This window comes from Melanerpes formicivorus, unplaced genomic scaffold (assembly GCF_026170545.1).
Source record: "Melanerpes formicivorus ecotype bairdi unplaced genomic scaffold, bMelFor1.0.p_v2 SCAF_38, whole genome shotgun sequence".
Classification (NCBI taxonomy): Eukaryota; Metazoa; Chordata; class Aves; order Piciformes; family Picidae; genus Melanerpes; species Melanerpes formicivorus.
Genome location: NW_027142390.1, coordinates 1,682,406 through 1,704,445, shown reverse-complemented (window position 1 = coordinate 1,704,445; position 22,040 = coordinate 1,682,406). Strand labels below are relative to the sequence as shown.

The 22,040-nt window shown below is 54.8% G+C and overlaps 1 protein-coding gene across 14 annotated transcripts in view; it reads left to right on the top strand.

The window, feature by feature from the left end:
- ITPR1 (inositol 1,4,5-trisphosphate receptor type 1) overlaps positions 1-22,040 on the top strand; it is a 204,123-nt gene that overhangs the window by 85,954 nt on the left and 96,129 nt on the right. For 7 of the 14 annotated variants that reach the window (XM_068157768.1, XM_068157769.1, XM_068157764.1 and 4 more), the window contains 15 exons: positions 1,123-1,261; positions 2,536-2,590; positions 3,616-3,781; positions 4,257-4,427; positions 5,490-5,555; positions 7,922-8,059; positions 9,749-9,874; positions 10,937-11,137; positions 12,983-13,234; positions 14,001-14,126; positions 14,940-15,068; positions 18,674-18,703; positions 19,568-19,688; positions 20,853-21,037; positions 21,663-21,811. In XM_068157768.1, coding sequence (XP_068013869.1) covers positions 1,123-1,261; positions 2,536-2,590; positions 3,616-3,781; positions 4,257-4,427; positions 5,490-5,555; positions 7,922-8,059; positions 9,749-9,874; positions 10,937-11,137; positions 12,983-13,234; positions 14,001-14,126; positions 14,940-15,068; positions 18,674-18,703; positions 19,568-19,688; positions 20,853-21,037; positions 21,663-21,811 — 2,054 coding nt within the window. The remainder of the gene's footprint in view (positions 1-1,122; positions 1,262-2,535; positions 2,591-3,615; positions 3,782-4,256; positions 4,428-5,489; positions 5,556-7,921; positions 8,060-9,748; positions 9,875-10,936; positions 11,138-12,982; positions 13,235-14,000; positions 14,127-14,939; positions 15,069-18,673; positions 18,704-19,567; positions 19,689-20,852; positions 21,038-21,662; positions 21,812-22,040) is intronic. The other 7 variants (XM_068157772.1, XM_068157767.1, XM_068157766.1 and 4 more) reach the window with 2 other exon arrangements.

Sequence of the window (22,040 nt, the reverse complement as noted above, 5' to 3'; positions counted from 1 at the left end):
GCTCAGTGTAGGAGTCCTTTTTCCCTTCAGCAGCTTCAAGGGCAAGTTCCTGGAGGCCAGAATGCTGCCAAAGCCTTGTGGGCGAGGGTGTGAAGCAGCAGGAGATCCATGGTGTTCCTGCCTTCCCCGTGCCCCCGTGGGAGGCTTCTCACATAGCAGGGCTGGAGGTTGTGCCCTTCCCCTCAGCAGCAGATGCAGCATGTAGGGGAGGCCTGACTCACTTCCTGCCACCATGGCTATTTTTAGTGGAAGCCCCAACTTCTCTCCTGGCCTGGCATGTGCTGTGGGATATTTTAGTGCCAGCATTCCCCCCCTCACCCTGCCCTGTGAAAGATGGCACAGAGCATCTTGCCCTCAGCCTGAGAGAGCTGCAAGTGTTGCTGGCATTGCAGTGCTTTCCTCAGGAGGGAGGAAGGCCACTGGGAAAGAGGTCCCTGCTGCACTGGAGGTTTTACTGGCACAGCCTCGTGAGGGTGGTGGCTGTGGTGTGGCAGCAGTCTGGATCTTGCCAGCTCTTGTTCACCTTCCCTGAGCCCAGCACTCTGGGAGCTGGCACAAGGGTCTTTGCCCCCTTCCTTCCCTTCCTTTCTCTCTGCTTTTTTGCCCCCTTCCTTCCCTTCCTTTCTCTCTGCTTTTTTGCCCCCTTCCTTCCCTTCCTTTCTCTCTGCTTTTTTGCCCCCTTCCTTCCCTTCCTTTCTCTCTGCTTTTTTGCCCCCTTCCTTCCCTTCCTTTCTCTCTGCTTTTTTGCCCCCTTCCTTCCCTTCCTTTCTCTCTGCTTTTTTGCCCCCTTCCTTCCCTTCCTTTCTCTCTGCTTTTTTGCCCCCTTCCTTCCCTTCCTTTCCCTCTGCTTTTTTGCCCTTGCCCTCCTGGCTGAAGATGCCTACATCAGGCAGTAACCAAGGATCAAAACTGTGGTAAGGATTTGCTCTCCAGTGCTGTTTGCTGCTTGGATCCTGTGCTGGTTGCCATCAGTTTTCAGTTCCCTGTGTTCAGAGGACACTCCTCTTCCCCAGGCTGCCTCCACATCCTTCCTGTGCAGCTATCCCACGTTGGTAGCTCTGTGGGATGTGTGCATGCTACAGGGGCAGGTTATTTCCAGCTTTTTATTCCTTCTCTCCTCAGTTTATTCTGAATGTGAGGCTGGACTACAGGATCTCCTGCCTGCTGTGTATATTTAAGCATGAGTTTGATGAAAGCAATGCCCAGATGTCAGAGTCACCCACTGGAAGCAGCAGCCAAGAAGTGCCAGCTAATGTACCAGGTTAGTGACTGGGCAGGGAGTCACAGAGTCAGTTTGGTTGGAAGAGGATGTTCAGGCCATCAAGTCCAACCCTGACCCCAGCACTGCCAGCTCACCATTGAGCCATGGCCCTCAGCACCACATCTCCAGGGCTTTGAAACCCTTCCAGGGATGGGGACTCCACCACTGCCCTGGGCAGCCTGGGCCAAGCCTTGACAACCCTTTGGGGGAAGAAATTGTTCCTCATGTCCAGCCTAAACCTCCCCTGGCACAACTTGAGGCCATTTCCTCTCTCCTGTCACTTGCTCTTGGAAGAAGAGACCCCCCTCCACCTGGCTCCAACCTGGAGTGTCCAAGGGCAGGGGTATGAAAGGAAGCTGTGAGCAGCTTGCTATGTCCAGGGCTCTTAACTGAAAGCAGGCTCCTGAGTGGGCTGGGTAGATGGGATGCTGTCAACTGCTGGATCACTTTCCAGGGGGGAGAAGTGTCCCAGGGGACCTGTGCCACCCAGGAATAACTGGACTTGAAAAGTGCAGCTTATTAGACATCAAAGAGCTTTTTCTCCCTCTTTTTGAGGGCTGTATCTTGAGAAGAGGCAAAAAGATAAGGAGAACAGGGTTTAGATGTGAAGCCTTCAAAGGGAGGAGACTCTGTCTTTTGATCTCACTTCAAAGGGGATGTTTAGTTTTTTCTCTTGGGCTGCCTGTCCAGCAGCCCCCTTAGTGCCAGAGCCTTCCCAGCTGGGCTGGTGGGGAGAGCAAGAGCTCTTTCTGCAGGCTGAACTTTGGGGGAGAATCCAGCCATTTTTGGCAAGGCTGTACAATCCCTGTGCTCTCTTTCCATTCCCTTTTGCAACCCTTAGCTAAAAGCTGAGAGCTCCAAGTCTGCTGTACCCTTTGTGTTCTCTGTCTCAGATGATTGCCATGGGATCATCTTCCCCTCCTGCTCAAAAATGCAAAGACTTTCTCTCTGTTGCCTTTGCTGAGTTTATGACTTCAGCCTTGGCAAGGCTGGGTGTTCCTTGGGGTTGACTCCCATCAGTGTCCACTGGAATGGTGCTGGTGCAATCTAAAGCTAGGGCAGGGAGGACTAAGCCTGGATTTGTGAGCTGGGAACAGCTTCCTTTGTCCTCTATTACCTTAGCAGGCTGCTTCAGTGAGCTCTCAGCATTCCTTTCAGCCTGTTAGGACCCTCTGGCTTACCCTTCCATCATCACTTGCTGTTCAAAGTGATTTGGGGATGTCAAAACATCTCTGGTGCAGCTCTGTGATGCTTTTGTCTCACTCTGTTCTCAGGAGCCCTGGACTTTGAACATATTGAAGAGCAAGCTGAGGGGATCTTTGGTGGAAGGAAAGTACCTCTTCACTGGTAGTGTTCCAAGGAGTGTCCACTGGGATGAAAAGCCACAGCTGGGGGATACCCAGGGGTCCTTCAGCCAGGAAGATCTCTGTGGGAGGGCTGTACTTGTGTGGGTGAAAGCCAAGTTGGAGAATGAGTGCATCTAAGCTGCATGCTGCAGTAAAATCCTGGGTGGGAAAGATTGTGTAGGCAAGGAGAAGGAGTGGGCCTTGGGTGGATGTATATTTAGCCATCCCTTTTCTGCCTGCTGCAGCATTAAACTGCACACACCTGGCAGAACAAAGCCAGCTGCACCTTCCACACCTGCCTGCCTTCCAGAGCAGCTCCCAGCCTTCCTGACACCACAGCACAGCAAGGCAGGGACAGGCTCCAAGTGCTGCTGCAGCCTGTCCTTTAGCTGCTCAGAGCTGCAGCTGTCTCCTGTAGGCTTAAGAGAAGTGGAGGCAGAAGGGGGAAGAGATTCATTTACAGAGTGGAGGACCAGAATGAAAGCAGAATATGGAAATGATTCAGGGGGCACTGATTGGGGGGGGGGGAATACAACATGAGTTTGTCATGCTCAGAGAAGAGGGGAAGGGGAGGAGAGGGGAAGGGGAGGAGAGAGGTGGGGAAGGCCAAGAGTAAAAAGGAGGAGGATTTCCAGTGGTTGGCATAACTCTTGCATGCAGGATGCTGAGGTGGGGATTGGTCTCATGAGTAGTGAGGAAGGTTCGCACCAGGGCAGGAACTGTGAGTGATGGAGTGAGGCTGCTGTAGGGACAAAGGTCTTTGGCCTGGTTTGACCCCTAGAGTGTCTGTTGGACAGTGTAAGCTGAGTGAGCCCTGATGAATGAGCTGCTGGAGTAGCATCCCTGCTCCACAGCACTCCAGACATCCCTGCCTGTCTGAGCAGAGTGCTTGACCTGATAAATTGAAGCCATTAAAAAGGTTTTCTGCCCCCACTGACTGAACTGAAGCAGCTGCTGGGAGGGACAGGGAGCCTTAACAGGCTGGGTAAGTGGCTGCTCTGTCTGCAGTGAGGAGAACACCCCCCTGGACCTGGATGACCACGGGGGCAGGACGTTCCTGAGGGTGCTGCTGCACTTGACCATGCATGATTACCCTCCTCTGGTCTCTGGAGCGCTGCAGCTGCTCTTCCGCCACTTCAGTCAGAGGCAGGAAGTCCTCCAAGCTTTTAAGCAGGTATGGGGGGGGGGGAGAACCATGGAATCATGGAATAGGAGGGGTTAGAAGGGGCCTCTGGAGATCATCTGGTCTAACTCCCTCTGCTAAAGCAGGTGCACCTAGATCAAATTACACAGGGAACAGCTCCAGGGGGGTTGGGAGCTCTCCACAGCAGGAGACTCCACAACCTCTCTGGGCAGCCTGCTCCAGGCCTCCAGCACCCTCACAACAAACAACTTTCTCCTCCTGCTCAGGAACCTCCTGGGTTCCAGGTTGTGTCCCTTGTGCTGTCCCTGGGCACCACTGAGCAGAGCCTGGCCCCAGCCTCTTGCCCCCCACAGCTCCTTTAGCTCTTGCTGAGCATTGCTCAGCTCCCCTCTGGGGCTGCTCCGCTGCAGGCCCAAGAACCCCAAGAGCATTTCCCCTCCCCTGAATGTCTGCACTGCAGCTAAACCAAATCCTTTCTGCAACTGATGGATTCCACTCCTGTCAGGTTCAACTGCTTGTTACCAGCCAAGATGTTGACAACTACAAGCAGATAAAACAAGATCTGGACCAGCTGAGGTCTATTGTGGAAAAATCAGAGCTTTGGGTGTACAAAGGCCAAGGTCCTGATGAGGCCATGGATGGAGGGCAAGGTGAAAATGAGCACAAGAAAAAGGAGGTAATTTGGCTGTGTTTGCACAGGATCCCCTGCTGATGCTTAGAATCACAGAATGGGTTGGAAGGGACCTCAAAGATCATCCAGCCCAATCCCCTCTGTGGGATCATCCTCAACTCAATCAGGTTGCCCAGAGCTCTGTCAAGCCTCATCTTGAGTATCTCCAGGGATGGGGCCTCAACCACCTCCCTGGGCAGCCTGTTCCAGAGTTGCACTTCCCTTGTTACTGCTTTCCTGAAGTGTGGTGCTGTGAGACATCTCTAACTGCACAGTGGCACTGGAATAGTAGTGGAGAGGGGGAGAAAGGAATTGTGGAGGTGGGGAAGCTTGATTGCAGGCAGCAGGTGAGAAGCAGAGGGAAGGACAGGGCCTTGCTGTCACTAAGACAATCCCACCTGCACCTTGGTGTGTGTTGGAGGGGTCAGTGTGGCTGGACAGCATAATCAGAGGTCCTGCTCTGAGTGTCAGACACCTGAGGGATGCCATTGAATGGAATAGAATTAACCAGGTTGGAAAAGACCTTTGAGTCCAACCTGTCACCCAACACCATCTGATCAACTCAACCATGGCACCAAGGGCCTCATCCAGGCTCTTCTTAAACACCTCCAGGGATGGTGACTCCACCACCTCCCTGGGCAGCACATCCCAATGGCCAGTCTCTCTCTGGGAAGAATTTCTTCCTAACCTCCAGCCTGAACCTCCCCTGGCACAGCTTGAGGCTGTGTCCTCTTGTTCTGGTGCTGGCTGCCTGGGAGAAGAGACCAACCCCCACCTGGCTCCAACCTCCCTTCAGGCAGTTGTAGAGAGCAAGAAGGTCTCCCCTGAGCCTCCTCTTCTCCAGGCTAAACAACCCCAGCTCCCTCAGCCTCTCCTCACAGGGCTGTGCTCCAGACCCCTCCCCAGCTTTGTTGCCCTTCTCTGGACACCTTCCAGCAGCTCAACCTCTTCCCTAACCTGAGCAGGGGGAGAGAGCAAGCACTGCCCCAGCATGCTCACTTTAGCCTGCATGAAGCCAGTGCTCTCAGCTGCTAACACATGACCTGGTTTTCCTTTCCTTACCCTCAGGAAGGTCACAGCAAGTCCCAGAAGCCTGAGAGTACCAGCAGCTACAACTACCGCGTGGTGAAAGAGGTAAAAGCTCTGCTCGCTCTCGGGGCTGGGATGCAAGTGTGGATGAGAAGCAGAGCTCTGCAGGGCTGCAGGCAGAGGGAGGCACCCAGGAAAGTCTGAGTCACTCTTCCATTGTTGGAAAGTATTTGCTGAGTAATAAGGACATCCCAGCTTGAATGGGAAGCCAGGAATAGAGTCAGCAGTGTGTGGATTCTTCCCCTCAGAGTGGGTTAGTGAGAGGTGATGTTTTGCTGCTGTCTCAATGGTAACACAATGTTGTTATTGTTACAGCCTGCAAAGGAAGCAGGCAAGTGGAGAGGCTGTTTCATTTACCCTGAGCTGGAGTGCCTTGCTCTCAAAACCACCATGCTTTGACACAGGTTGTGCAGCACAGAGTTGGTTGGGAAAGCTCTCTAAGAGCATCGAGTCCAGCCAGCAGCCCAGCACCACCATGGCCCCAGTGCCCTGTCCATGTGTCTCTTGAGCACCTCCAGGGCTGGTGACTCCACCACCTCCCTGGGTAACCTATTCCAAACACCAGGCAAGGAGTGTGTGTGGGCAGTGGTGTGGTGTGAGCTGATGGGCTTCATTGGCCCCTCCTCTGGGGCCTGGTGCTGGCTTCACTTGGTACTTACCATGGCAGCATAGAGCTCTTGAGGGTGGAAGAGACCTCTGAGATCACTAAGCCCAGCCACTTGCCTGGAGCTTGCAGTCCCACCACTGCCACTGGACCACATCCCTCAGCACCACATCCATGCAGCTTTTAAACATCTCCAGGGATGGTGACTCCTCCACTTGTCCCTGCCTGGAGCCACTCTCATACATGCAGGTGGATTTTTCACTCTTGCCTGCTGTCTGGGAGCCTCCTGGCATGCTCAGAGGTGCGCCCAGGGCTGCAGCTCTGCTGTCTGGGAGCCTCCTGGCCTGCTCAGAGGTGAAGGCCAGGGCTGCAGCTCTGCTGTCTGGGAGCCTCCTGGCATGCTCAGAGGTGAAGGCCAGAGCTGCAGCTCTGCTGTCTGGGAGCCTCCTGGCATGCTCAGAGGTGAGCCCAGGGTTGCAGCTCTGCTGTCTGGGAGCCTCCTGGCATGCTCAGAGGTGCGCCCAGGGCTGCAGCTCTGCTGTCTGGGAGCCTCCTGGCATGCTGAGAGGTGAGCCCAGGGCTGCAGCTCCGCTGTCTGGGAGCCTCCTGGCCTGCTCAGAGGTGCGCCCAGGGCTGCAGCTCTGCTGTCTGGGAGCCTCCTGGCCTGCTCAGAGGTGAAGGCCAGGGCTGCAGCTCTGCTGTCTGGGAGCCTCCTGGCATGCTCAGAGGTGAAGGCCAGAGCTGCAGCTCTGCTGTCTGGGAGCCTCCTGGCATGCTCAGAGGTGAGCCCAGGGTTGCAGCTCTGCTGTCTGGGAGCCTCCTGGCCTGCTCAGAGGTGAAGGCCAGGGCTGCAGCTCTGCTGTCTGGGAGCCTCCTGGCCTGCTCAGAGGTGAAGGCCAGAGCTGCAGCTCTGCTGTCTGGGAGCCTCCTGGCATGCTCAGAGGTGAAGGCCAGAGCTGCAGCTCTGCTGTCTGGGAGCCTCCTGGCCTGCTCAGAGGTGAAGGCCAGAGCTGCAGCTCTGCTGTCTGGGAGCCTCCTGGCATGCTCAGAGGTGAAGGGCAGGGCTGCAGCTCTGCTGTCTGGTGGGGGCCTCCTGGCATGCTCAGAGGTGAGCCCAGGGCTGCAGCTCCGCTGTCTGGGAGCCTCCTGGCCTGCTCAGAGGTGAGCCCAGGGCTGCAGCTCTGCTGTCTGGTGGGAGCCTCCTGGCCTGCTCAGAGGTGAAGGCCAGGGCTGCAGCTCTGCTGTCTGGTGGGAGCCTCCTGGCATGCTGAGAGGTGAGCCCAGGGCTGCAGCTCTGCTGTCTGGGAGCCTCCTGGCATGCTGAGAGGTGAGCCCAGGGCTGCAGCTCTGCTGTCTGGTGGGAGCCTCCTGGCCTGCTCAGAGGTGAAGGCCAGGGCTGCAGGGCTGCAGCTCTGCTGTCTGGGAGCCTCCTGGCCTGCTCAGAGGTGAAGGGCAGGGCTGCAGCTCTGCTGTCTGGGAGCCTCCTGGCCTGCTCAGAGGTGAAGGCCAGGGCTGCAGCTCTGCTGTCTGGGAGCCTCCTGGCATGCTCAGAGGTGCGCCCAGGGCTGCAGCTCTGCTGTCTGGGAGCCTCCTGGCATGCTCAGAGGTGAGCCCAGGGCTGCAGCTCTGCTGTCTGGGAGCCTCCTGGCATGCTCAGAGGTGCGCCCAGGGCTGCAGCTCTGCTGTCTGGGAGCCTCCTGGCATGCTCAGAGGTGAGCCCAGGGCTGCAGCTCTGCTGTCTGGGAGCCTCCTGGCCTGCTCAGAGGTGAGCCCAGGGCTGCAGCTCTAAAGCAAGTGTCTCCTGCAGATCCTGCTGCGGCTCAGCAAGCTGTGTGTGCAGGAGAGTGCCTCTGTCAGGAAGAGCAGGAAGCAGCAGCAGAGGCTTCTGAGGAACATGGGAGCTCACGCCGTGGTGCTGGAGCTGCTGCAGATCCCTTATGAAAAGGTTGGGTTGCTGTGTGGCTGTCCCCTTGCTTTGTGTCCTCTTGACAGGCTTCAGGAGCTCCTCTGATTCTTCCTGAACCTCCTGCCTTTGTGTGGGGTTCCCAGAGGGTGTTTTCTTTAGCCTGAGTCTATCAGACACCCACAGGTCCAAACTGAAGTGACAGACTCCCAGCATGGTGGGGCTGGGGACCTTTGGGGATCATCTCATCCACCCCTCCCCTGCTGAAGCAGGAGCACCCACAGCAGCTTGCCCAGGATCACATTTGCCAGGTGGGTCTGGAGTCTCCAGAGAAGGAGACTCTTGTCTAAGCTGCCTGTTGGAAACCTTTAAGTAGTCAGAGTTCTGCACCGTTTCCTGGAGCCATTTGTCCTTCAGAGGTCAGAGTAAGGCCAAGGCTCAGCCCCCAGCCTTTCATGGGAGCTGTGTGCTGCTGGAAGTGAAGCTGTGGCAGTGGAAGCAAGACTCTAGGACTCTAAGACTATTGCTAGGAGGCAGCTGTGTGACAGTCCTCCTGGGGGCTAGAAGGGTGCCTGGTGACCCCCGGTGGGATTTATCAGCAGGTCTGCCCACTTGTTAGACACAGCCCCCTGCAGCTGCAGGGACCCAGATTCCCCCCTAGCCATGAATAAACACCAACTGGCTCTCCTGATGAGCTCTGCTGCTGCTGATTAGCCACTTCAGGGTGCTGGGTAATGTCAGAGGAGCAGCTTGAAGCCCTCTCGGGGTTGCTGTAGGGTTTGAGCTTGCACAGCACTGCTTTGTGCTGATGAAGCACCCCCTGAGGTCACTGCCGAGGCCGCCCATCAGTCACAAGTGACAGGTACTTAGCAGAGGTGAGGGAGCTCCTCACGTTCTCCCTGTCACTCTGCTGTCCTCTCTTCCAAACTCCACAGCTTTCTGAGACCCAGCAGTTCTAGGCAGTGCCTTTGATTAATGCTGAGCTGAGTCTCAACGTTGTCTTCCTTCATTTTTTGCTTTAAAAAGCCCCAGCAGTCAAAACTTGCCTGCAGCACATTTGTCACCTTTCTGTGCCCTGGCTGTGCAACTCATTGGCCAGGCAGGCTGGAAGGTGCTTCACCTTTGGAAACAGATGAAACCCCTTAAACACCAAAGCAGACAACCCCTTCTCCAGCCTGCACTTCCTGCCCTCAGTGATGGTAACTCCACACTGGTGTCAGAGTGCTCAGCTGTGCCTGGAAGCCTGCAGGCAGTGCATGGATTCCAGTAAGTACCAGCTGCCCTTAACTGGTGCAATAATAACAACTTTCCATCTCTTCTGGGCCCTGACCTGCCTGCCTGTCACTGCTGAGATGCCTTGCAGTGGAACATGGCTCTTTCCCTTGCATTCCCAAGGTGCTGATGTGTGGTTTGGCCCAGGCAGTGGTATGCTCAGCAGCCTAAAAGTGACTCAAGCACGTTGCTGGCAGGCTTGGCCACGGAGTGTGCAGTTTGAGAGAGGAAACTGCTGTAACTTTGGTGATGCTCTTGCTTTTTGATGGCCTTTCAGAGTGTGAGGCAGGCCAAGCTCATCCCTTGCTGTCTGTGAACTGGGTGGAGGTTTGTTTTCTTTCCTTCATGGAGTGTGAGAGACGTGACAGTTCCCTTGCAGAGCTGGGGCTCGTCTGCTCCTCACCTGAAAGTGAACTTCAGAGGCTGTTTAACCAGGCCTTCTCTCTCCTGCCATCACAGGCTGAAGACACCAGGATGCAGGAGATCATGAAGCTTGCACATGAGTTCTTACAGAACTTTTGTGCTGGGAACCAGCAGAACCAGGCCCTGCTGCACAAGCACATAAACCTGTTCCTCAACCCAGGGGTAAGAGTGACCTGGTGCTGTGGTTTGTCATTGTTCCTAGCAAGCAGAAAGTGGCTTGTCCTTGGTGACTGCCTCTGGGCCTCCTCTGATGCAAGTTTGGTTGCAAGGGTCACGTTCCAGAGCCTGGAAAGCTGGCAAGATCTGTCTGTTTCTAACTGTTTCAGTGCAGAAAGCTCAAGAGGCTAAAGAGAACTCTGAATCATAGCTTCACAGAATGGGTTGGGTTGGAAGGGTCCTTGAAGATCATCCAGTTCCAACCCCTTGCTATGGGCAGGGACACCTCCCACCAGCCCAGGCTGCTCAGGGCCTCATCCAACCTGCCCTTGAACACCTCCAGGGAGGGGGCAGCCACAGCCTCCCTGGGCAGCCTGTGCCAGGCTCTCCCCACCCTTACTGCCAAGAATTTCTTCCTCGTCTCAGTCTCCCCTCTCCCAGCTCAAAGCCACTGTCCCTTGTCCTGGCACTCCCAGACCTTGTCAGAAGTTCCTCCCCAGCTCTTCTGTAGCCTCCTTCAAGCTACTAGAAGGCTGCTCTGAGGTCTCCCTGGAGCCTTCTCCTCTCCAGGCTGAACAGCCCAAGTTCTCCCAGCCTGTCCCCATGGGGGAGGTTCTCCAGCCTCTGATCATCTTTGTGAACCCTCTCCCACAGCTCCAGGTCCTTCTTGTGCCGGGGGCTCCAGAACTGGTTCCAGCACTCTCAGAGCAGAGGGGCAGAATCCCCTCCCTGTGCTGCTGCTCTCCCTGCTCTGGCTGCAGCTCAGCACTCAGCTGCCTGCTGGGCTGCCAGGGACCAGTGCTGCCTCCTGGGGAGTTTGCCACCAGCTGACACCCCCAGGTCCTTCTGCTCAAGACTCCCCTCAAGCCACTCCTTGCACAGCCTGGGTTTGTGCTTGGAGTTGCCCCAAGATGGGCTCAGACTGAGCCATTGTGTTGCAAGCTCAGGTCCTAAGGATGTTCTTCTCAGCCCTGGAGCCTGCAGGAGTGTTGACTTTAACCTGCTCAGTGTGGGTTTGGTGGTTTGTGTCTTCTGATTTCTTCTTTCCTTTCACCCCTTTCTCTTCAGATCCTGGAAGCAGTGACCATGCAGCACATCTTCATGAACAACTTCCAGCTGTGCAGTGAGATCAACGAGAGAGTTGTCCAGCACTTTGTCCACTGCATCGAAACCCACGGCAGAAACGTTCAGTACATCAAGTTCCTGCAGACCATCGTCAAGGCAGAAGGGAAATTCATCAAGAAATGCCAAGATATGGTAATGGCTGAGGTGAGAGCTGGAGAGATTTGCAGGGCCTGAACAGAAGTCTCTCTTCTTTCTTTTTTGCACATGCCATTTGGTGAGCCTGACAAATTGATCCTCTCGCTGCTGGCACTGCCAAGAAGCTGACAGCGAGCTCTCAGGATGCAAAAAGAGCATGCAGCTACCAGCAAGCACAGCCTGCTCTGCTCTGCCACCAAAAGCCTCCTGAGCTCCTCACCCAGAGCTCTAAAGGAGTGCTTGGGGATTAGTGATGCTCAGAAGATACTTCCTAAGCCCTCTCCAGGGCCTGCTGTCGGTGGGGTTGGGAGCAGGGGGGGCTTTCCTCTTGCTGCATTGGCTAGGAGAGAAACAGTTCCCTTTCAGGATCGCTGATGGAGGAGGGAAGTTGTGCCATGAGAGTGCTGTGAGGGGAACTTCATGGCTTAAGAGCTAAGATCACTGATACAGAAGGAGTTGTTTTACCATGATTGTGGTGTGAGTGGGATTTCTTGTCTCTAGAGCTGAGATCACTGAAGCAGAAGGAAGTTTATACCGTGAGAGTGTTGTGAGGGGAAACCTTTGTCTTGCCAAGATCTACAGCTCCAGCAGCTCAGGGGCTGAGAGTGGGAAAGTCTCCTGAAGGTGACTGAGAAATTGAGGACAGACAGGGAGAGGGAGGAGGAGAACTGTCCCCTGATGGGATTTTGAGGGCAATTTCTGGTCTTAAGAGCTAATGCAGAAGGAAGTCTGTACCAGTATGGTATTGTGAGAGGGTTGGTTTGGTCTTCCCAAGACACTCAGCTGTGCAAGTGCTGAAGGCCTCCAAAAATGGAGGTGTGTAGGCAACTGGGAAGTTGAGGTCAAACAGGGAGAGGTGAGAGAAGGGTAGGTGAATGCCTTTGATCCGGCTGTGAGGTGTTTTGGCTTGCACATCTGCTGGGATTTTGGTGGCCTCCTCAGCAGGGGGAGCCCAAGGATCAGGCTTGGCAAGCTCTGGCACTGCTGTCTGGATCTTCACTAGGCTGATCAAAGGTCTTCTGTGTTTCATCTTGCACTTCAAAAACGGTTTTGTGAGCTTCTGAACGTGGAGTCCAGGTTGTGAGATGCTTCCATGGGGGTCAGCAGCTGCTGAGTTCATCTGGGAGTTCATCTGGGGTCAGGCCCTGCCTTCATGGCATGGGGGGTTGGAACTAGATGATCTTTAAGGTCCCTTCCAACCCATTCTATGAGTCTGCATTTTACCTAGCTGTTGGCCACTAACCCTGCAGGAGGACAGCCCCAGACCCCTCTAGCTGTGTCCAGTGCCCAGCCTGGAGCAGATCTCACTTTGCTCTTTCTCCTTCCCTTCATGGGGTTACTGAAGGTCTGAAGTGCTCTGAAGAGGTGGCTGTCCCAGTCTCAGATGTGAAATCTTCAGTGTGTGACTTAAGCTGTCACTCATTAGCCATGGAGAACTGATGATGTTTGTTCAGAAGGGTGGAATTCCTGAGCCCTGCTGCCCTCCCACCCGCTGTGTCCCCAGGGCGTGCCTCTGAGCCCAGCCGAGTGTGAATGAGGAGTCAGCTGAGGCCAGAGGTGTGGAATCCAGAGGCAGATGGAAAGTCACGAGCTGCTTGGCACCACTTCTGTCTGAGCAGCCAGTGGGGCTGGCTTTGAAGTCCTTCAGCAGCTCAGCAGTGGTGGATTCCTGAAGGCAAAATGTCATGGCTGAGCCCTCTCTCCAGGAAGGCAGCAGGAGAGGGGTGGGTGCTGGGCTGCCCTCCTGAGTGCCTAAAGGAGAGCTAACTGGGGCTGGTGCTGCCCAGGGCCAGAGGCTGCCGTGGGGAGGTGATCTCTGAGCTGCTGATGGTCTCTCTCTCTCTTTCTGGGCAGCTGGTGAATGCAGGAGAAGATGTCCTGGTGTTTTACAATGACAGAGCCTCCTTCCAGACCCTGGTGCAGATGATGAGATCTGAGAGGGACCGGATGGATGAGAACAGTCCCTTGATGTACCACATCCACTTGGTGGAGCTGCTGGCTGTCTGCACTGAGGGCAAAAATGTCTACACAGAAATCAAGTGCAACTCCCTGCTCCCTTTGGATGACATTGTCAGGGTAGTAACCCACGAGGATTGCATACCAGAGGTGAGGGCTCCTTGGAGGTGCTGGCCTGTGGGTGTTTGAGGTGGACACTGGGAGGGAGTTCTTTGGACATCAGGAAGAGGCTCTTCACAGTGAGGGTGAAATACTGGAGCATGCTGCCCAGAGATGTGCTAGATGCATCAGACTTGAGGTGGCTCTGGGCAGCCTGCTCTAATTGGAAGTGCCCCTGCTGACTGCAGGGGGGTTGGACAAGATGAGCTTTGAGGATCCTTTCCATTCCAGGGCATTCTTTGGTTCTTGTCTGCTGGCTTTGGGTGAGAGAGGTTTGCCATTGCTGAGTCTAGCCTGGCTGCAGGTAGACAATAAGCTGGGGGAAGCAGAATCAGGGAAAGAATTGTGGCAGCAACCCCAGTGAGCCTGGGTAGCTCAGTGAAATCCTCTTGCACTTGTTTCCTTGCCCTGCCAATGGGGGGTGATGCTGCACTCAGTTGTTAGAGAGGGGTCTTGAGGCAGAGAGGCTTCTGGAGGGTGCTGCTAACCTTCACCAGATGGTTCTGCAGAACTGGAAGGGATTATTGCACTGACATTTGGTCTGCAGCAACCCTGCTGTATTCTGTTGGCTGCTGCCTTGCTATTGATGGCATTAAGTTTCACCAGGGCTTAAGGAAAAGCAAGAGGTAGCAGCCTTACAAGGGATTTATGCAGCAGCTCTGCTGTGGCATTAGACTCATTCAGAATCCCACTCAGGTTTGCTGTCGTTCCTGTGGGTTTGGGTTGTTGTGGTTCTTTTACCCTCTTCTCCTTTTAGGTCAAAATCGCCTACATCAACTTCTTGAATCATTGCTACGTGGACACAGAAGTAGAAATGAAAGAGATCTACACCAGCAACCATATGTGGAAGCTGTTTGAGAACTTCCTGCTCGACATCTGCCGGGTAAGGAGCGCTCTGTCTAGCAGCTCAACTCCAGAAGCTGCAGAGAACAGAAGAGCAGTGAGAGCAAGACAGCATCCCTGGAGATGAGCAAGATCAGTCCTGAGGTGACCTGGGGCAGCCTCCTCTGGAGGTGTCCCTGCTGCCTGCAGGGGGCTTGGACAAGCTGACCTTTGAAGGGTCCTTTCCAACCCCATGCAGTCTGTGAATCAGAGTCACAATGCATCAAGGCAATCGGTTCCCCTCGATGCTGCGCTCCTTCAGCTCGGTACCTGCCTCCTCCTCATGCCTGTGGATGTCATTAGCCCTATTCCATGGGGCACAAAAAAACCCCAACCCAAACAACCCTTCAGCAAAGCCCCACACCCTGCCCTGTTGTCTGGTGCCTTTCTCTTCTGCCACCTGGCTTGCTCACTCTGGCCAGAGGTGAGCTCCTTCCCCAGCGAGAGGCAACGGTTTTTGGCAGGTCAGAACAAATTTTTCCCAAGCTTGGCATCTGTTTGGCCATTTGGCTTTTTGCCTGGGATTCCAAGTATTTCCCTATTGCACCTCAGTCCTCCCTGCCCTCCTGCTTTCCTCTAAGGCACTGTGTTTTTCCCTGCCTCCTGAGCAAGCTGTGTGCCAGCACATGAAACCCATAACGGCCTTGGGCTTCTGCTCCTCTGTGTGTGAGTGCTGGAAACCCAGGGAACCCAAGTGTCATAAATACCACCATGGCCAAGGAATCCCTGTGCAAAGTGAAGAATTCCAGCCTGTAACACTCATTAAGCCACCTTGGCTGAGCTTTTTCTGACCTGAGACTGAATTGTCTCGCAGGCTTGCAACAACACCAGCGACAGAAAGCACGCGGACTCCATCCTGGAGAAGTACGTCACAGAAATAGTGATGAGCATAGTCACCACCTTCTTCAGTTCCCCCTTCTCTGACCAGAGCACTACTCTGCAGGTAGGAGAATACAGACACAGGATGGTTGGGCTTTTGATGACCTTAAAGGTCTCTTCCACCCATAGTGTTAGTGTGGGAGGTGTAAATCCACTGCCGGGGGAACGATTCTTTCCCCTTGGGTTCCATTTCCCAGTTACCAAGAGCCCCAGGTCTGTGGTGGGGGGCAGGCCCTCAGCCTGGCACCAAGGGGACTCTGCTGCTGTAGAAGTGGAAGGGTTTATAGATCAGAGTGCAAACGTTTTCTAGGGAAGCTGAAGCATCACATCGCTTCCTGAGTAGGTTCAGCTCTACAGCTACCGAGGTCACACAGGCCTCTGTCAGCAGATCCCAGGTGAGACACACTACAGGGAGGGAGATGGAGTTGTTCCTGGTGCATCTGAGGGCTCTGCTCATCCTCTTTGTGGCCAAGTATCAGAGGACAGTTGTGGGCAGGTGGAGGAGAGCAAACAAGCTTTTAGTTCAGCCTGCCAGCTGCCAGGCAGTGGTGGAGCAGCTGGCACAGCACCAAGCTGTTCTCCAGAGAGCCATGGAGAGGGAAGGTCAAGCTTTGGTGGCAAGGCCTTCTGGACAGGAGGAGAAGGTTGCTTTACAGAAGGTGCCAAAAGAAAGCATGTTTGGATAGCAGGATTCTGGTTTCCTTCAAACCCAAAACCTTCCCAGAAACTCCACTGTGAGTAATTGTTTGTCTTGCTCAGAAGCTGGGGAGCCGTGGAGGGGAGGAGGAGGCTTAGAGCGTTTGTGAAGTGACAGAAGGTAGAGATTTCCACCCCAGAAGAGCAGTGTCAGGACTTTGCCCTGATCTTTGTGTTGCAGCAGCAAGATAACATCATTTCTTTTATTCCTAAAGAACTTCTTGGGAGGAGTGTGGGTGGAGTGGTCAGGTGCCTGGCAGGGCTGTCAGAGCTCTGAGAGCAGTAGTTGTTGAAACTTGATGCAACCTCCCCGTGCCAAAGGCAGCTGCTCACAGGGCAAACCCCAGCTCTGGACCTGGCAGCAGGTGTGCAGGCACCTGGCTCCCAAAAGTGGTCATAAAGGGCATGTGGCAGTCAAATGTGGCAGTGCCCCAGCCAAGAGTGGGTCCTACCCCTCTGCATCATGGTGACTGCAGTGCTCCAGGCAAGTGCTCAGGGAGCTGCTGCACAGTTGTGCACCAAGTGAAGGCTCACCCTGAGCAGCAGTGCTCCTGCCTTTGCCCTGTGGACCACCTGTGTGTCTGCTCTCCTCCAGTCAGGGCCTGTGCTCATCCCATGTCTGGGTGGCCAGTGGCCAGCCTGATCTGCCTACTGCCTGGCATTCAACACAGCTCTGCTTCTCATAGCCTTTGGCAGCCCTCCTTACCCAGACACTCAAGGTCAAACTTGATGGGGCCCTGAGCAACCTGCTCTAGTTGATGTCCCTGTTCAGTGCAGGGGGATGACCTTTGAGGGTCCCTTCCAACCTGATGCATTCTGTGACAGTGATGCTGAAAGCAGAGAGCTGTGCTTGGGGTTGGCTCAGAGGCATCAGCTGCCACTGCCTGGGAGAGCCCAGGGAGCTGCCCCAGCTGCCTTTAGGCTGAGTTGTTTTATTGGGGCTGTGTCTTCACTCAGGCAAGTCTGAGCAGTCCCCCAGCTGATGTGCTTCTCATGGGCCTTGAAAGTGTCTGTAGTCACTGCACAGGCAGGAGGTGTCTGTGGACACTGGTGGGATCAGTTTGTCAACCTCTGCTCAAGGAATGAGAAGCTGAGATCAAGTCAGCCTTGTCCCCCAGGGCTCTGCCCTTCTCTCCCCTCTGTGCCTTGGCTGTCATGCTTTCATTGTCATCTCAGGGTGTGCAGCATTTGAATCCACTTCCTTACCATCACATTTTAGCCATCTGTTGATTTGATGGCAGCAGGTTGGTTTAGTTTCTCAAGCTCTCCCTCTGTCTAGCAGGATGAAGCAACCTCACCTCTCTTTGCCATCTCATTTGGTAGCTTTTCCTATCTTGCCCTAGATTCAGCTTCCTTCTACATCTCTAAGCTAAGAGCTCTGGTTCTCTTCCTTCTTATTCAGAGATTCACAGAATGGTTTGTGTTGGAAGGGACCCCAAAGGCCATCCAGTTCCAGCCCCCTTGCCCTGGGCAGGGACACCTCTCACCAGCCCAGGTTGCTTGAGGCCTCATCCAGCCTGGCCTGGAACACCTTCAGGGAGGGGACATCCACAGCCTGGCACATGGGCAACCTGTCCCAGTGTCTCCCCACACTGTCTTCCAGTGTCTCCTGCCTGTCAGCACTCCTGCCCATAACTGAGGACTCTCCCACCTGAGGAGTTCAGCCCCCACCTGGCTGGTGTCCATCTCTCTCAGGGTGGGACTCTCCCTCCCACCTGAGATGCAGCAGAGCAGTCTGCAGCCCCTGCTCCCTCACCCAGTGCCCCCCTCTCCAAGGGGGAGGGATGGTTGCCACTCTCCTGGATTCAGTCCCCCCCATCCTCCCTGCTGCTCCTTGTCATCTCGTTTCTTGCCATGCAAGCCTCTTCTTGTCTCATGCTCTTTCATGTTCTGGCTTGTTCCCCTTCAGTTCTGCCTCCTCTGAGTCAGGAGCAGCCCTGCTTGCTCAAGGAGCACCTTGTACATCTGTCATGCACTTCAAATAACATCAAATTAGGAGAACATAAATCTGTCTGTTCAGAGAGCAGCTGCCCAAAACTTTCCCTCTTACACAAGTACCACTCCAGGCTGTTTGCCTCCTCAGGCTGCTGCTGCCCAAGGCTTGCTTTCCTGAGTGGAGCTGGAGACAGGTAGAACATGGAGTCAATTTCTGACTTGATTTATGGGGCTGGTTGAAGCAAGTGAAATGTCTTTGAAGCTTTGTGAGACTGAAATGTCTTTAAACATGAACTGAAAGGACTGTGTGGGTGGCTTTTAAATCCAGGTGTTTTTAATGCCCTTGGAGAATCCTGCTGTCTGCCATGGCTCTGCTGTTTGGCTTGTCTCTAGAATCACAGAATGGGTTGGAAGGGGCCTCAGCCACTCCAACCCCCTGCAGGCAGCAGGGACATCCTCACCTAGAGCAGGTTGCTCAGAGTCTTCTCTCAACTTGAATATCTCCAGGGATGGAGCCTCAACCACCTCCCTGGGCAACCTGCTGCAGTGTTCCAGCAGCCTCCTGGGGCAGAGCTTGTTCCCAGCATCCAATCTCAACCTGCTCTGCTCTCATTTCAAACCATTGCCCTTTGTCCTGTCCCTCCAGGTCTTTGCAGGCAGTCCCTCTGCAGCTTTCTTGGAGCCCCTTCAGGTGCTGGAAGGCTGCTCTAAGGTCTCCCTGGAGCCTTCTCTTCTCCAGGCTGAACAGCCCCAGTTCCCTCAGCCTGTCCTGGTGGCAGAGGTGCTCCAGCCCTCTGATCACCTTTGTGGCCTCCTCTGGACCTGCCCTATCAGGTCCATGTCTGTCTTGTGGTGAGGGCTCCAGAGCTGGACACAGCACCAGAGGCTGATAGGTGTTTGCCTTGTGGTGGTTTTGGGTTCTTGAGCTTTGATTTGTTTGGGTACACTTGGTAATGGGCTGGTTTGGTGACTTGCTGCAGAGATGGAATGACCTCTTGGTTTGAACTCTTTCATCTAACTCCCCTTTTCTCTCACTAGCAGGCATTGCTCTTGACCAGAGTCAAAGAGGTATTGTTTCCCTGCTCCCTACCTCTTGTGGCCCTTGCACTGTGGTGTGGTTCCCTTAGCTGGTGGCAGTGTGTAGCACAGGGTGATGGGCTCTTCCCTCCCACTGCAGGTGCAGCTGAAACCTTTCAAGTAGCCTCTGCAGGCAGAATAACTGAGTTGCTCTGCTCAGTAATTACTGCACAACACCAAACAGGCAGTCTGGGGCACTGTTGTTGGGCTGCTGCAGAGATGAAAGGAGAGAGCTGATGTGTGTTGGAGCAGCTCAGCTACCTGCAGCTGAAGGTCTCCTTGGGAAATCCAAGTTTCGAGCCCACACTTTGCTTTTTGGCTGCTCCACAGCAGCTCTGGTGCTCACCACTAACTACTACCTGTGCTCCCAAGAAGCACACACAGGGCTGGTTGTGCAGTAAATGAGATTGCAGCAAATGATGAGTTTCCCACTGGGGAGCTGGGCTGTCCTTTAGCCAAGAGCAGAGTCCCATTTGCCTGTGGACTGTTGAGTCAGCTCCTGGTCAGTGTTAAAAGAAGAAGCAAACCTGGGTGCCAGGTTTGCTGATAACTCTGATGAAACAGATGGAGATGACTCCTGATTTCCTTGCTTAGTCAAGCTCAATTACCCAGGCTTTCTGCTTTAGAAGTCCTGTATTTAATGTTTCCCTTCTAGTCTTCCTTCCCACCCTTGCCCTTCAGTGGCTGATGTGTGGTAGATAAGCTGTCTACAGCCTGAAGTTGCCTAACAAGTGGATGCAGACCAGTTAGAAAGGGCTGGTGTGCAGGAGCAGCAATGGTGGTGAGCAGAATCACCTCAAGGTGATGCTGCTGCACCTCAGCATGGCCATGAGTTGGGCTTCCCTTCTCTCCCAGACTCGACAGCCTGTGTTTGTCCAGCTGCTGCAGGGGGTCTTCAGGGTGTACCACTGCAACTGGTTGATGCCCAGCCAGAAGGCCTCGGTGGAGAGCTGCATTCGGGTCCTCTCAGATGTAGGTAAGCAATGGATGTCACCACCAGTAGCCACTGCAAAGCTGGGCCCCCAGCTCTTGCTGCTGGCATGCCACCCTGCCAGGCCCAGGCTGCACTCCACTTCCTGAAGGTGCCTCTTGAAAACTCAGAGACAAGGCTCAGTACAAGGCCAGAGCTCTTGTCGTGGTTGAGCAAGAGTTGTTGTCACTGTAACCTGGAGTGCTTCCTTCACTGAGCCCCCAGAGCTCTCTGCACTCCTGTGAGAGCCTGAGAGGAGCAGCCCCAGGGGGGAGCTGAGCAGTGCTCAGCAAGAGCTAAAGGAGCTGTGGGGGGCAAGAGGCTGGGACAGAACCTGCCCAGTGGTGCCCAGGGACAGCACAAGGGGCACAGACTGGAACCCAGGAGGTTCCACCTGAGGATGAGGAGGAGAAAGTTGTTTGTTGTGAGGGTGCTGAAGGCCTGGAGCAGGCTGCCCAGAGAGGTTGTGGAGTCTCCTGGTGTGGAGAGCTTCCAACCCCCCCTGGGCACTGTGCTGCTGGGCAGGGTGCTGTGGGAGCCCTGCTGGAGCAGGGGCTTGGGCTGGGGGAGCTCCAGAGCTCCTTTCAACCTCTACCAGGCTGTGACTCTCATCTGCAGCAGGGAAATACTTTTGTGCCACTCCTCCCTGGAGTCTGTTCTGCTTTTAGTAGCAGGAAGAGTAACTTGCCCTGGATCTGAGGCCATGATCTGTGGGGTGGGTGTGCATTTGTGTTGGGATGGGATGCTGGGAGCATGTGTGTAAGTTCAGACCCTACTTCAAACACAGTAAAAGAGCTCCAAGGTGTGGAAAGCTGTGAATGTAGTGCAGAACAGAGGTGTTGCCAGAGGATCATTGAATTGTTTTGGTTGAGAAAGACCTAACTGTCAGCCTAGGCCCACCATGGCCATTAAGCCACATCATGGATAAGACCTCTGAGATCATTAAGTTCAAGCATCAGCCCTAATACCACCAGGACAATTAAACCCCATCCCAAAGTGCCATAGCCACACACTTCTGGAGCACCTCCAGAGGCCATTTGCACAGGGCCTGTTTACATGCCCAGGAAGGAGGTTGTAGAAGGGAGGTGAAGCAGAGCTTGTCTTGTTCTGGAGCTGGTGGTCCCCCAGGGCCGAGGGAGCCAGCTCTCACTAACTGTGGTCTGTTTGCAGCCAAGAGCAGAGCCATTGCCATCCCTGTGGACTTGGACAGCCAGGTGAACAACCTCTTCCTGAAGTCCCACAACCTTGTGCAGAAGACTGCCATGAACTGGAGGATGACTGCCAGGAACGCTGCCCGCAGGGACTCCGTGCTGGCTGCCTCCAGGGACTACAGAAACATCATTGAGAGGCTGCAGGTGAGCCCCCAGCAGCCCTCTGCCACTGAGGAGTCAGCTGCTGGGGAGTGCAGTAGGGCTGTGTGGAAATGCAGGGAAGCCACTGCAGCACAGCAGGGAGCTGCATGTGCACAGCTGATGGGTGTGGAAGTGCTGCTCCTGGGTGCTGGTGTCTGGGGGTGCTGGTGTCTGGGGGTGCTTGGAGTAGCCTTGCTGCACCGTTTGGGCCTCTCGCTACACAGAGGTGCTGGAGCATGTCCAGAGAAGAGCAGCAATCTGGGGCACAGGGCTGCTGAGGAGCAGCTCAACAGTTCCTGAAGCACAAAGAACCTGATCATTATCACAGAGTTTCAGTGCAGCTATGAATCTGCATTTTTCTTTTCCCCTTTATCAAGAGAAGCACCTAGCAAGATGGGGGCAGGACAGGGCAGGGGAGCCAAGAGCCCTGGGGGGCTGCTGGGAAGCAGGGCTGCTCGCTGAAACCACCACACAGCAGCAGCTCTGAAAGTCTTCTCTGCCCAAGCTCTGTGGTCTTGCATCTGGGGCAGAGCCAGGGGTCCTGTCCCTCTTTTGTGCTGTGTGCAGTCCATGAGCCTGTGGCTGTGTTTGGGTGCTGGTCTGAAGCCCTGGCCTGCTTCTGTTCCAGGACATCGTCTCGGCTCTGGAGGATCGCCTGCGGCCTCTGGTGCAGGCAGAGCTCTCAGTCCTGGTGGATGTGCTTCACAGGCCTGAGCTGCTCTTCCCTGAGAACACAGATGCCAGGAGGAAATGTGAAAGTGGAGGTTTCATCTGCAAGTAAGCTGTCTTCAAGGCTGGCTTGTTGGGAGGGGGATTTATGGTCTGCTTTTTCCCACTTTGCCCTTGCCCTGTGGGTTGGTGCCCAGCTTGGTGTGGCCTTGGCCTACCCTGAAATCAGAGTCATGGAATGGGTTGGGTTGGAAAGGACCTTAAGGATCATCTAGTTCCAGCCCCCCTGCCATGGGCAGGGACACCTCCCACCAGCCCAGGCTGCTCAAGGCCTCAT